Here is a 14948-nt window from a genome sequence, read left to right on the forward strand (position 1 = left end):
TGTACATGTATGGGCATTTGTTTTTCATGAACCTTTGTTTTCAGGTGTCTTGGGTGTGAACTTAGAAGTATAATTGCTTGTTCATATGATAACTTTGCTTAACATTTTGAGGAATTGCCAAACCATTTTTCAAAGTAGTTGCACCATTTTTCTTTCTCACCAGCAGGATATGTTTTCAGTTTCTTCAAATTATCTTTGCCAACACTTGCTAGTGTCATTCTAGTGGGTGTGAGGTGGTATTTCAGATGGTTTTGATGTCTATTTCCATAATAACTAATGATGTTGAATATCCTTTCATATGTTTTTTGATATATGTGTATATTCTTTGAAGAAATTTCTAATCAAATAGAAAGTAATATTTTTAAGGAGAAAATTCACAGGATAAAATTAATATTTACTGGAAGTTAGTACTGCATTGGGTCCTTTCAACTGTTATAAAAATTGGTAATGAGTAATTTTATAATATTTTAAAATAAAACAGAAAAATTAAGAACTGGTTGAAAAGCAGGTGGACATGGTTGAACCCGAGTCAAACAAGATCAATAGAGTTTTCTTTTGTGCCATGTGTATTCCAACCATCTATCTCTTGTTTACGTTTTCACAGATTAGTAAGATAATCATGACTGAATGAGTCTCTCTCTTCTCTGACATAAGAAAAAAACATAAATAAAAACTTTTGAGTAGTAATACAAACAAATCTTTATTCTTTTCCTGAGAGCTGTGTAATAGTAGATTTGTAGACTGTACTTGTGACATCATTTGGTCTAGTAATTGATGGAGACACCCCTCTCTTTATTAATCTAGTCTTTTTAGTGTGTGCTAGGTCACTTCAGTCATGTTCAGTTCTTTGCCTGACAAGGCTCTGTAGCCTGCCAGTCTCCTCTGTCCATGGGATTCTCTAGGCAAGAATACTAGAGTGGGTTGCCATGCCCTCCTCCGGGGGATCTCCCTAATCCAAGGATAGAACCCGTGTCTTTTATGTCTTATGCATTGGCAGGCAGATTCTTTACCACTAGCACCACCTAGCAAATGGGAAATCTATGAGCTGCCATTTGAGGAACATTTTAGTATTTGAAATTCTGTAGCCATATCCAGCCTCTAAACCCATGCTAAGAAGTAAGCAGATTCTGAGTTTGTGGGTACATTTGCCACCCCTCTCCCCTGCCTGGCACTTAGTGGGGTCTGGGTACTTGACAGTTACACATGCTTGGTAGTTCCTGGAGGCAGCCACATGCTTTATAATCTCTGAACTGTGTTCCTCACATCCACCCCAGGAACCAGTGCAATACTCAAGAGTCTTATAGGAGGAGCCCAATGACAGATTGTTAAATAAATAAATGATTTTAATTGGCATCATATGCAGAGTCATTGTAGAATTTGGTATGTTGGTAGTTAATAAATATGTGTTGACTTACTTAGCAAAAGGTAAATGAGGGAAAGAAGTGCTTAGTATGCCATTACAAGACCCATTACCAGTCATCATTCCTATTTCTCATTCAAGTTTCATGGAACCCCATTAATTATACATCCTAATGTATTTAATTTATTCAGAATGCGGATAAGCTACAGAGTTTGAATGAAAACTCAGATTTCCAAAGGTATGTTACAAACATTATGAGATATTTTAGGCTAAGCACACACAGCTACACGTACTGAGGCCAAAGCCCAGTGGTACAAAGAACCTAATCTTTCCCCTTTCACTTGGGATGATCCCTACACTGTTACTCAGAAGCTGAACAGCGGTGTAGAGGATGTCTTTTTAAAGAAGTGAAATTAGTTATCTGTAGGAGGTTTGGGGAAAATGCAATTGTTTTATAACCTGATTGCACATCCCTAAGACCTAAAGGTTGTCAAAATGATAAATGACTTAGTGACAATGAATTCTAGGTTGTCTGGTTTGAAAAGTGGCATTTTGGGGGTTAACTCTGCATTATTGAGCACTTATATTTTGAGGTAGCAATTTTTCTGTCTTTTCCCTTTATCTTTTTTTTTTTTTTTTTTAATTTGGATATGTTGAACTTCAAGTGCGTTAAGTTTCCAAGGACTCTCGACGTTTAGTGCATTTCTGCTGACCCTTCGTTTCTTCTTGGTCCTGATACTTGGGTTGCACATTTGCATTTCTTCTCCTCACTGCCATGTGTTCGAGGAAATTGTAGCTATTCCATCTGATTTAGCATTTCTTTATCAACTCTTGTGTATCTAGCAATATGGTAACTGAGGTGGGGCCTGGAGATGCACGACAGCTTGAAGACATAGACCTGGTACTTAAACATGGCTTTTACAGTTCTTAATATCATTTTTGTAATTTTTGATGTCAGCCAGAGTGGGTACTCCCTAAAGTCTCTTTGAACGTTTCTTTGGGAAACTTCTCTTTCTTATTTTATTTTTAATTGCAGGATAATTGCTTTATGGTTTTGTGTTGAACAATGTGAATTGGCTGTAAGTATACATATAATCCCCTCCCTCTTCAGCCTCCCTCCCAACTCCCCACCCAACCCCTCTAGGTCATCACAGGGCACCAGCAGAGCTCCCTATACTATAGAGCAACTTCCCCAGCTTCCTTACAAGCTATCTATTTTACATATGGTGGTGTATATATTGTCAATGCTGCTCACTCAATTCATCCCACCCTCTTCTTCCCCCAGGCTTCCCTGGTAGCTCAGTTGGTAAGGAAGCCTCCTGCAAGGCAGGAGACCCTGATTTGATTCCTGAGTTGGGAAGATCTACCGGGAAAGGGATAGGCTACCCACTCCAGTATTCTTGGGCTTTCCTAGTGGTTCAGACAGTCTAAAGAATCCGCCTGCAATGTGGGAGCCCTGGGTTCGATCCCTAGGTTTGGAAGATCCCCTGGAGGAGGGAAGGGCTCCCCACTCCAGTATTCTGGCCTGGAGAATTCCATGGACAGAGGAACCTGGGAGGCTACAGTCCATGGGGTTACAAAGAGTCGGACAAGACTGAACGTCTTTCACTCACTTTACTCCTTCCCCTGCTGTGTCCATAGTCTGTTCTCTACATCTGTATTTCTATTCCTGCCCTGAAAATAGGTTCATCAGTGCCATTTGGGAAACTTCTCTTGATTGACTTTTTTTCACACCTAGAATTATAGGGAAGGTCCCAAGGATGGAGGTGGTGGCTGGGATAGGGTCAGGATTGAGGGTACCATGCTAAGTGAAATAAGTTAGAAAAAGATAAATACTATATAATATCACTTTTATGTGGAATCTAAAAATTCCAGACTTAAAGAAACTGAGAGTAGAATGATGGTTCTAATCTCCATCTCTCAATGGATTCTAGTTAAGCACACAGTAGAAGTTACATGTTTCCTATGCAAAGACAACATTAAGGTTAAGTCTAGCTATCATCTGAACTCACTCTCCAAGCCATTCTTACACAGAAAGGAGTGTGGAGCTCAAAGACACTGGTGTTCTCTCTTTGGACTCTTACATTTGTTTTTCTGCTTCTTCCCTGACACTTGACATAGTCTGCAAATTCTTAAGTAGGGATTCAGACCTAGACCTGCAGGGCTCATGTAGCTGTACTGCTTATGCCTTCTTCATGATCCATACAGAGAAAGTGCTTGGATTTCTGAACATTAACCAAAAGGATCTGAATAAAATCTAAGATTTTTAGAGAGGGAACGATTTTAAATAAGTGAATGATGTTCATTTTTATGAAGGAATCTGAAGAATCATGTCAATGTTTAGACATGATTTCAAAGCTGCAATAGCATGTAAAGGAAGTGTGAGAGAAATAGAAACTCCCAGTGTCAAGCACTGTCTTTATTTTAGGTTTTCCAATACTTTTCTTACAGTTTCAGTATTTCAGAAAAATGGGTGTAGGGTGGATGGGGAAAAGGTGAATGGATTCCTGAAAAAATATCACTTCCTAATATTCTTACATTGATTCATAATAAAGTGATTAACAGCATGTGGCAAGAAGAGCCTTGACTATACACATCTTAAAAGAGTCTGGGACTCAGCAGGTGAGCTGCAGAGGATTGAAGGATGCTCACTGTGGAGTTGGGCTTCTCTGGGTTTTAATTTTGCCTTTCCATTTACTAGCTGTGAAATTCTGAGCATATTGCATGATCCCTCTTGCTTCAGTTTCCCTTCTGCAAAATATTTATTCTGATTAATAGGTTTATTCCAAACACTATTATCACTGACATTAACTTCTAAGGTCTCTGTTATGCTAAGACTGTCTGATTTCAAGTGTTGTACCTATGAGAGCTAAAGACAGGTCTAGACCATGAGAGGGTCTGATATATAGCAGTGTGCTTCATTAGTTATATTGACTGTTAAGTTCCACAGGTATTTTATTCTACTTGGTAAATCACCACTGCTCATAATTCCCTGAATAAAACCTCTCCATGGCATCCAGTATGACCTGCACAGAGTACCTAAACTTCCTCACTTATTATTGCAGAAGCCAAAGAGTTATGATCTGGCCCCACAAGGACCCTGCTCTATCTATGAACTGATTTATTCTGATTAGACTTGTCATCTCCATATTGCTTGTTAAATATTTTAAATATCACCTCTGTGTATACTTCACAGGCAAGAAATTTGAAATTAGGATAAAGTTCTTGAATAAACAAACATACAAATAGTTATTGAGAAACAATAAACTATTTTTCACCTTAAACCAATGAACATTAAAAAAAATAAACCCTGATTATTAGCAATCAGCCTCAGGTACATTCACATAGGCATAGATATATTTTTCACCATTTAGCGTCAAAAACATTATTATGATACAGTGTTACAAGGTGATGTTTACCTTATCATGCTGAAGGTATGTGTGTGTCTCTGATGTTGGTATAGTCATCACTTTTATAGCCATTAAAATACTTATTCACTCTGAAAGCATACATTAAGCATCTACTATATGTCAGGTGGTCCTGGGATAAATTATAAGGATTTAGAGATGACCTTGCCAGGTCCACAGGAGCTTGGAGTCTGGTTTGGGAAAAAAGTAGAGTAGATATGTAAACAGTTGAATTGTAGTTCAGGAATTATTCATGAATTAGAGGGAGAAATGAAGTGTTATTGGAATTTCAAATACTTGTATCCTGAGAGATATGGAGAAGAGTTCAGTAGGAACTCACATTTCACATAAATTTTAAACAGTGAGAAACGTTTTGCCAGATGAAGACCTATTGTCTGTGTATAGGTCACAAAAGAATAGCCTATATAAAGTCACAAAGTCGTGAAAGGCCTGATCTGTTCCAGTGTTCTTGCAGCCCAGGGAGTGTGAGAGGAACATGGGTAAGTGAAGTCCCAGGAAGCCTTTTGTTTTTGGCTTATGTAGGGAATTACAGGAGTGAGGAGCACTTTTTAAGGAGATCACCAGGGCATTTTAGGCAGCTAGGGCATGCTCTCAAGGTGGGTGCGTCACCTGTTGACTGAGCGGAACACTCTTGTGGAAGCACAGGAAGAGTAAACCAGAGGCTCTTGCTGCAGGACCAAGAGGCTCTCACCCACTGTACATCACATAAAAGTGCTTCAGGGCAATAAAGATATCATAGAGAATGAACACTTCCCAATTTGAAAGCTATCCTTACAAGGAAAATCAAATCCGAGAGGGTTGTTTAGGGTGTGGGCGTGGAATGGAAGGAGAGCTGGGTAATTGAGGGCTAAATTGGCCCCTCATTTAAATACCTCAATGCACCTGATCTGGAAGAGAGGCCCAGTGCAGAAACAGTTAGTATGAGCTGAGGTCCTGTGCTGGAAAATCTCGAAAGGCCTCACCAATAGGCCTCATGAATTTAACTTCGGTGTTCTCCTTCTTTCTGGAAACCAAGATTGGATAACCACCCACAGAGGGCCGTGCTCTTTCCTGGGCTGACAGTATTGGGAATTTCTCTGTACATGCTGCTGCTCCCGTATAAGTAAAGTCTGGAAAAGTGGGAAGCGATCCTGCTGGCAACCAGTCTGCGATGTTTCTAGAAGAGCAAATGTGGTATTCCAGCCAGCTACACTGTGACTTTACTTGGAACCAGAGGGACACGAGGCTGCTCTACAAAAAACTTCCAAATATCTCCGTCTTCTGACCCATGAGAGGGAGTGACTGCTGCTCTTTGTCAGTGATAAATCCTCTTCTCTCCTGGGTTTTTAAGCGATGTGTCTGTGGTAAGATGGCGCCTGTTTTTCTGAAGGTTAACTCAGCCCATGGGGTAGTTGCTGTACAGTTCAAACTCCCCAGCCAGGCTGTTTTTAGAAAGAATTGAGTCTCTATGGGGATATTAAACACCTCATCTCTAAGGTAAAAGTCTCCAATTCAGGGTTGGTGGGAGGATATTGTCTGCTTGAAAGAGTGAACAACAAAGAAAAGAAAATGAGGGGAGTAGGGCCCTGAACTAAATGAGGGAATCACCCATGAGAAGAGCCCTGTGCTTGGCGATAAAACCCGAGGGATTTTGTAGAGAAAAACTAGCTAATGGGAGTTTATTTATTTTTTTTTTGCTGTATGTTCTGCTGTCTCATACTATGTGCTCTGGATGGAATCTATAGATTACTGTGAGAGTCTGTGGGGTGCAGGGTAGCCCCCTGCAGAGAGGAGTCTGTGGAAAGGTTTCAGGGGGTGTGGAATTGGCCATTTGAACAGCTGTTGCCAATGTATTGAAAAGGCAGGCAGGTATTATGTCTGAGGTGAGGACAGAAACAGACAAGGGCTTAGAAGGATTTTGATTGTCTTCATAAGAGCTAGGGATAGCCACTAAATTATTTTCCAGAAGGGTTTTTTTGTTTTTGTTTTTTTGTTTTTTTTTTTTTTGCATTATGTGTTGTATACACATTGTGCAAACTGATTGTAGTGTGGATAATTCATTCTAGGGTGACAAGCAGGTATACAGTAGACTTATAATGAGTATTCCAGGTGAGATAAGATGGAAAGATGTGATAGATTCTGGAGATACTTAGGAAGTAGAATCACCCACTGATATTTGATGATTCATGTGGAGGAGGGTCAGAAAGATGGACTTCTGGTCTGCCCAAGCGAATCAATAGTGTGACATTAGTGGTGACTGAGAATCCTGAAGGAAGAATAGGGTTGTGGGGGAAGAACAAGACTTTAGTTTTCTACCAGTTAATTTTTAGGTGGCTTTGGGATACCCATCAGGAAGGGAGAGATAGGCAGATTGAGCCCAGAAAAGCCTGCAGGATGGCAGATTGAACTCAGGTGTAACTTTGAGAGTTATTGTCATGCAGATGATATCAGGCAGGATCACCCAAGACAGCTGTTCTCAGAGTTTAGAGTGTATGCAAATTATCTGGAGAGCTTGGTAAGCAACATCACCACTCACCTCCAGAGTTTCTGACACAGTAAGTCTGGAATGGGGCTCATGAGTTATCATTGCTCATATACTCTCAGATAATGTTGATACTGCTGGTCTAAGGACCACACCCAGAGGAGCACTCACCTAGAAACAAGTAAAAGTTGATTTTCCCCCACCCATCCAGCCAAAAAAAAAGAAGAAAGAAGTGGTCCTTGGGAAGCAGTCTAGTGGAACACCAGACTGTGTTAGTCGAATCCAGAAGCTTCCAGCTCAGAACCATGTGATCTTGGGTGAATGACATAAATCTCTAAGATTTAATTTCCCCATTTGTAAAATGAGGATGGTAAGTAGTAGCATAAATTCATAGTGTTATTTTAAGGCCAAAAGATAGCTAAAGGAAAATTAGTGTCCCATTGAGTATATGTTAGTGTTATTTAAAAAAATATTCCCTAAGTAATCCATTTTTAAATAGAAATTAAGTGACAGAAACCAAGAAGAAAGGGGGAAATCAGCATTATGTAATAGTAGGAGCCAATGAAAGGTTTTTCATGAAGATGGGAGTGACTGAGTATTAGATGCTTCTGAGAGTTCAAGCAAGATGAGGGGGGAAAGAAAAAAAAAAAAAACTTAAAAAAATCTATTGGATTTAGAGCTTGCTAGGACTGAAGTGATTTAGCAGCAGCAGAGACATAGACCGAACCATTTAATAGGGTGATGGGAGCAGAGTGATGGTGCTCCAGTGGCATTAGCTAGTCTTTTTTGTGTGTGTGTCAGTTTAACTTTTTAAAAATTTGTTTATTTTAATTGGAGGCTAATTACTTTATAATATTGTGGTGGTTTTTGCCATACATCGACAGGAATCAGCCATGGGCGCACATGTGTCCCCCTAGCTGAACCCCCCTTCCACTTCCCTCCCCATCCCATCCCTCTGGGTTGTCCCAGAGCACCAGCTTTGGGTGCCCTGCTTCATACATCGAACTTGCATTGGTCATCTATTACAGATGGTAACATACATGTTTCAATGCTATTCTCTCGAATCCTCCCACCCTTGCCTTCTCCCACATAGTCCAAAAGTCTGTTCTTTACATCTGTGTCTCTTTTACTCACTAGTATTTTTTCTAACTATTGTGATTGAATACAGTTTTTATAGGTATGTGTATATATACAGGTGGAAGAAAATATATTCAGCTTTAGGGTAAATGCTGCATTTACCCTATATATTTATTTACCTAAATAAATAGCATTTATTTACCCTATAAATAAAATCCCCAATAAAGGCATTTTCATTGAACAAACTATGTCCTGTGTAGGTTTATTTAACTTGATACAGTTTTTCAAAACAAGATTTCAAGCTGAAAGTTGGCCCAGGTATGTCACACAGGTTTGCTATGGGTCCTTTCTACATTTTTTTTTTTTTTTTTTTGCCAGAATCGATGGCTCTGGGATTCCTCAGGAACTGTCAGTTCTCACAGCAGCGCCGTGACTCAACTGAACTTTTAAATTCCTTGCCCAACACTCTCCAATTCTCCCATGCCAGCAAAGTGAACAATTGTCTGATATTTGGCAGCAGGGAGAAAGCTAGCTTTGCTTTTCACCAGCTGAGAAATGGTTTGTTTCCCTTTCAAACACCACTGCATTCTTCTTGCGATTTTCCTTGACCATTAATACTTTAACTCAGTTTCATCCAGTGTGCCTTCCTGGGAGCCCGATAAGTGGCGGATTCTAGAGAGGATTTTAATGTATGGCAGCATGTCTCATTTACACAGCTTCCCTCCATGGAAGACCTTGCCAGAGTCGACAACCATATTTAAATGGCTTCCAGACTGTAAAGCTATTTTGCTAATACTGAAATCTGGTAAATAGTATCACCAGATTCTTATTTTTTCTTAGAGAATTGTCATGTCATGAACTTAGTAGGGGAAGGAGGAAAGTGCTTCATGAATCTGACACTTGCAAGTCAGGCATGTGAAGATGGATTTAAGGTCTAAGCTATGCCTGGTCACTCTCTTCCTCAGGTCTTTCTGCTCTTCCTATCTCGAATTCATTTTCCTCTGCCAATTAAATCATGCCCATTCAAGATGTAGCTCCAATGCCAACCCTTTGGGAAGCCTTTAGAGATAACTACAGCGTGAATTAAGCTCTCCCTTTCTCTGATTATCTGCTACAATTATTATCTGTAATAGCCCACTTAGCACTCTTGTTCTGCAACAAAATCTGTGTTCCCACAGTATGCAGTGTTGTGCTGGCAAAAGAGAAAACCTTCATAAGTAATATTCAGGTTCAAGTTAGTACTTAGGGGAGAAAAGCAGTCATTGTTTTAATTCATTAATAAATTAACTTTCATTGCAAAATCTGCTGGGACTTCTGTCTTCCAGCCTTACATTTTCTTCCCATTTTGCCTTTAATGAATTAACCACCACCATTTCCCACTGTGCATTTAATTACTGTACTGATTGCTTACTATGTATGCTACGTGATGTGGAAAGAATGCAGAACTTAAAAGCAAAATACTCTTCCTGATCTCCAAAGAGACCAAAACCCATAAAAATAAAAAGGAAAACACATTGACTACGTAAAACAAGTGCCAGGTGAATGGTCTGGATAGTTGCATAGCCTTTGTGGTCCCAAGTGAATGGGTGCTGTTTATCAAACTAGCAACCACACATCCTTGACCTCAGACCTGGAACTTTGCTCAGATGCTTGGAAGGCCCATCCTTACTACCATCTCCATTCATCTTAAGCCTTCAGTTCAGTTGCTCAGTCATGTCCAACTCTTTGCAACCCTATGGGCTGCAGCACGCCAGGCTTCCCTGTTCATCACCAACTCCTGGAGCTTGCTCAAACTCATGCCCATTGAGTCAGTGATGCCATCCAACCAGCTCATTCTCTGTTGTCCCCTTCTCCTGCCTTCAGTCTTTCCCAGCATCAGGGTCTTTTCAAATGAGTCAGTTTCTTTGCTTCAGGTGGCCAAAGTACTGGAGTTTCAGCTTAGCATCAGTCCTTCCAGTGAATATTCAGGGTTGATTTCCTTTAGGAATGACTGGTTTGATCTCCTTGCAATTCAAGGGACTCCCCTTCATGCTCTTTCAGAATATTTTTCCTACTTATTTTTTCCTCCTCTCTTTGTCTCCAGTCTGTGGAGTTGGTTTTCTGTTCTTATAAAATTCTAAGCACTTTACCTAAATTGCTTTTGGAACTCTTCTCATCTCGTAACTTTTAAACATTTATTCGTTTAGAATTTTTCTTTTATGATGATAACAAAGTGTCTACACTTGACTATATAGAACATTTAGAAAAACACTCATGTTATAAAAAGATCATTCTTCTATAAACAACTATTTGTGCACCTGTGTCAGGCCATCTGTGAAGTGAAGTGAAGTGAAAGTCTCTCAGTCGTGTCTGACTGTCTGCAACCCTATGGACTATACAGTCCATGGAATTCTCCAGGCCAGAATACTGGAGTGGGTAGCCTTTCCCTTCTCCAGGGGACCTTCCCAACCCAGGATCGAACCCAGGTCTCCCACATTGCAGGTGAATTCTTTACCAGCTAAGCCACAAGGGAAGCCCCAGGCCATCTGTAGGGCTGTGGATCAGAGATGTGAAGAACTGCTGCACAAGCTCCTGATCCAGTAAGATGTGGAGCTCATGAGCTAATGTGGGAGAGAGGTGCCTGATAAGGAAGTATTTTGGAGTAAGGGAGCATCTTGGAAGACAAATCCAAATTTATGGGACTATTTGATCTCTTCTAGTTTACTTGCTTGGACCTTTACCCCTGTAATTTTTTGAATACAAAGAGAACTCTGTAACAATTTTATTTACCAGATATCATTCCTAGAAAGAGAAGATGCACTTTTAAACTTTTAAAACATGACAAAATAGTACCATATGCTGCAGTTATCTATTTTATGTTTGTGATGTACTTAATATGTCAAAAACAAATGTAAACATATATGGATGGACTTCCATATGTGTGTGCTACATATATGGAGGTGGCACAGTGATAAAGGATCCACTTGCCAATGCAGGAGATGGAGGATTTAGGAGTTTGATCCCTGGGTTGGGCAGATCCCCTAGAGAAGGAAATGGCAACCCTCTCCAATATGATTGCCTGGAAAATTCCATGGACAGAAGAGTCTGGGGGGCTATAGTCCATTGGGTTGCAAAGATTCAGACACAACTGACTGAGCTTACATATATGTATATACTTTTAAGCATAGTTATAAATTTCAGAGGGTATCATCCAAATTGCTACTGTCTCTGTTGGACTATGTTTGTTCATAAGTAATAGCCTAACAGTGATTTAGACACAGTATACATATGATTTAGTGTACAAAAGTATGTAGGTGATCTTAAGAGAAAGCATAGAAGTCAGTGATATCATTAAGGCAATTTTCTATCTTTCTACCCACATATTTGGTATGATGCCTTACAAGTATAAAATTTCACCTTATGGTGAATTTGATTTACCTTTCCCAATACCTCTGTGATTTTAGGTGACTAGGGCTATATGGATACTATATAGTGAAATGCACAGGTAAATTGTTACGATTTCAAATATTGACACCTGCATTTCATTTATCTATAGAAGGATCAAGCCTAGTGTTCTATTGTGTATCAAATTATTTAAAATACTTTATGTTTTTTAGAATCTAGTCAAGTCAGGGTGAGGAATAAGCATATGTTGTTGTTTGGTCGCTCAGTTGTGTCCAATTCTTTGTGACTCCATTGACTGCAGCGTGCCAGGCTTTTCTGCCCTTCACCATCTCCTGGAGCTTGCTCAAACTTCAGATTCTCTAAGCTATGAAAATAGAAAATGTGAGGGCACGTTATACCTGACATTTCTGTCCTCTCCTACCTCAGACTTTTGCAGAGGTATTTTACTTGGTTCTGATCCTGTGTGTTGTATTGATGGATGGTAACGTAATGGGAAAAGCGGTTGGCAGAATTGGGTGGTAACCACTGGAGACAGTAGTTGTCAGATGGAAACTAAGTGATTGTAATTGCTTTGCCATTGTATTGCTCATGGAGTCTGTAACTTGTTAGAACCACTGATTGTAAAATAAGGATCTCACTTTTTATGCTGTAGGTTATGTTAATGAAAAGCTGTTCTTAGAGGAATGATCAGTGAATATCAATAAATAGATAATAAGAAATTAAAGGAAAACTTAACTAACTGATCATGAATTAATATACTTCAGCAGAGTAGCAGTCAACTGTATGCTGGTTCATAATGAATTTTTGGCTCAGAGCTCTTGAATCTTAAATATTCCCATAGAAAGAGAAATTGATTCTGTGTAACTGTTTATCACGAACTGTCTGGAATAACAAATCTTCCCTGTAGAGGAGATCTCCTAGAAAACAAACCAAAAAAGTCTTTTGCAGAGCCTTTAGTGCAAGCTGAAGTATGTTAACAGGCAGATATTTTGAAGTAGAAAAAGTTCCCATTGTAACACTAAGAAAAGATTAGAAGTGGATTTTTCAATGCTCAAGGTATATGAATAGTAGGAGTGGAGGTCTGTGTGAATCTGAAGGCATTTTTTTTTTTGCAATGTTTATCAGTATTAAAATGAGTATACTAGAATGATAAAATGAATGTTAAGTTATGTCTAACTTTATTGTAAGATAGGTATTACTTTTTATATGATAATGATTTCTATTATGATCATATCTTTTGCCAGTGACATTTAAACTTTAGTGATATTCAAGTTGTCAGATTTATTGAAGACATTTTTTACTGAGCACCAATTCTGATTAAGGCTCAACCTCTGACCTCAAGGAACTCAGAACAAAGAAACAGATAAATGTGTAAACAAGTGGCTACTTTCAGCATTGAATACAGTGATGCAAACAATAAAAGGTGCTGAGGGACACAAAGGGAAGATGATATAAGCTCTGAAGGGTTTCTGAATGTTTTCCAGCAAACAAAAAGATGGCCCAGGAAAAAGGGTCAGTTATAGTTCTGGTATTGGGGAGATAGGATAAGAGTTGGAAATGAGGTTGTATGTTTTAGGATGCAAGATGAGGTTGGGCAGGCAAAATTCTACATGGCCTCTGTGCTTCTGGAGTTATTCCTGTGGGAAAGGGGCTCATTGAGGCTTTTTAGGTGTTGGGAGAATCTGAGTAAATTTTCTTCCTGCGTAATAACTCTCCCCTTTATTTGGATGATAGGCAGAAAGAGGCTCATTGTGACCTCCGGTTAGCAAGCTGGTACAATGGCCCTTGCTGTTGAACATTATTATTAATCTATATCTATGTAAAGGAAGGCTTCCCATGTGCCTCAGTGGTAAAGAATCTGCTTGCCAATGCAGGAGGTGTGGATTCGATCCCTGGGTCGGGAAGATTCCCTGCAGAGGGAAATGGCAACGCATTCCAGTATTCTTGCCTGGAAAATCCCATAGACAGAAGAGCCTGGCAGGTTACAGTCCATGGGGTAGCAAAGAGCCAGACACGACTTAGCGACTAAGCACACACATATAAAGGAAATTAAGAGCTTACATGCTGAATCATGTATTCATCTTTGACTTTTTACATACTCTTTTTTTTTCTTGAATGTTGTAATGAAATTGGTGCTAATATTTCAGTTGCTTAAAACTCTGAGACAAGAATGTCTCCATGCTCTAACAGATTTCTTCATCCAGTAGAAAGCACATGCTTATTATTAGTTTCATATTTAGGAACCTGATATAGAGATATAACTTAATATAAAAATGTTTTTATGATTTTATGATTATGATTTTTAAAAAGCACATACAAGATAATGCTAAAAAATTGGCAGTAATTTAGTCCTGTTAAATATTTACCAGAAACATTCTTTACATTTGAGATTCTATTTCAGAATTTGGAACATTTGCATTTTAAGTACATAATAAAAGGAGAAAGTGAAAGAATAATTGCCTTAGCTATTAGCATATTACAGCTGTAACTAAAAAATAAACAGAACATAGAAACTGACACTGGATCCACAGAAGAGTCACAGGACATGTGCGTTGATCAGATGTTTAATGACACTGCAGAACAATAAAAAGAATACACCAAAAGGATTGTATTCAATCCTTTAATACAACATGTTTCTTAACATTGAAATTAATGAAAGCTAATTTGAGGTTTTTGATTCTAGGGTCATTCAGCTTTTGCTGTTAATGTATCCACTGATGGGACTTGTCTAGAGTGATTCCAATTGTTAAAATCTTGTGGAAAAATAAGACAGGTGAATCCAGTAATTGTCTTAGTCCTACCTACTATAACAGAATACCATGGACACGGTGGTGTAAAAACAACAGAAATTTATTTCTCGTAGTTATGAATGCTGAAAAGTCTAAGGTCAAGATGCCTGTGGATTCCATGTCTGATTAGGACTTTCTAGTTCATAGAGGGCTGTTTTCTTGCTGTGTCTTCATATGACTGGAATGGGTGAAGGAGCTGTCTGAGGTCTCTCTTACAAGAGCATTAATCCCATTCAAGACCTTCTCACCTCCCAAAGGCCCCACCTCCTAATACCATCACTGGGTTTCAATATATGAATTTTGTGGGGACATAAACATTCAGTGTATTAAATGGTCATACTCAGTTGTGTTTTTATCAGTCCACTGAGAGGTTCATCCCGTCTGTCTAGTTCCTAAGGTCAGCGGTCACGAGAAGGTCTCAGGGCATAGATCCAGGCCAATGACAGGAT

At 39.2% G+C, this 14948-nt stretch overlaps 1 protein-coding gene across 1 annotated transcript in view; it reads left to right on the top strand.

The window, feature by feature from the left end:
• The first annotated feature begins 2207 nt into the window (after positions 1–2207).
• Positions 2208–14948, top strand: part of NRG3 (neuregulin 3) — a 682154-nt gene continuing 669413 nt past the window's right edge. The window contains exons 1-2 of the mRNA XM_061161321.1: positions 2208–2261; positions 7461–7566. Of these exons, the coding sequence (XP_061017304.1) occupies positions 2208–2261; positions 7461–7566 (160 nt within the window). The remainder of the gene's footprint in view (positions 2262–7460; positions 7567–14948) is intronic.

This window comes from Dama dama, chromosome 15, assembly GCF_033118175.1.
Source record: "Dama dama isolate Ldn47 chromosome 15, ASM3311817v1, whole genome shotgun sequence".
NCBI lineage: Eukaryota > Metazoa > Chordata > Mammalia > Artiodactyla > Cervidae > Dama > Dama dama.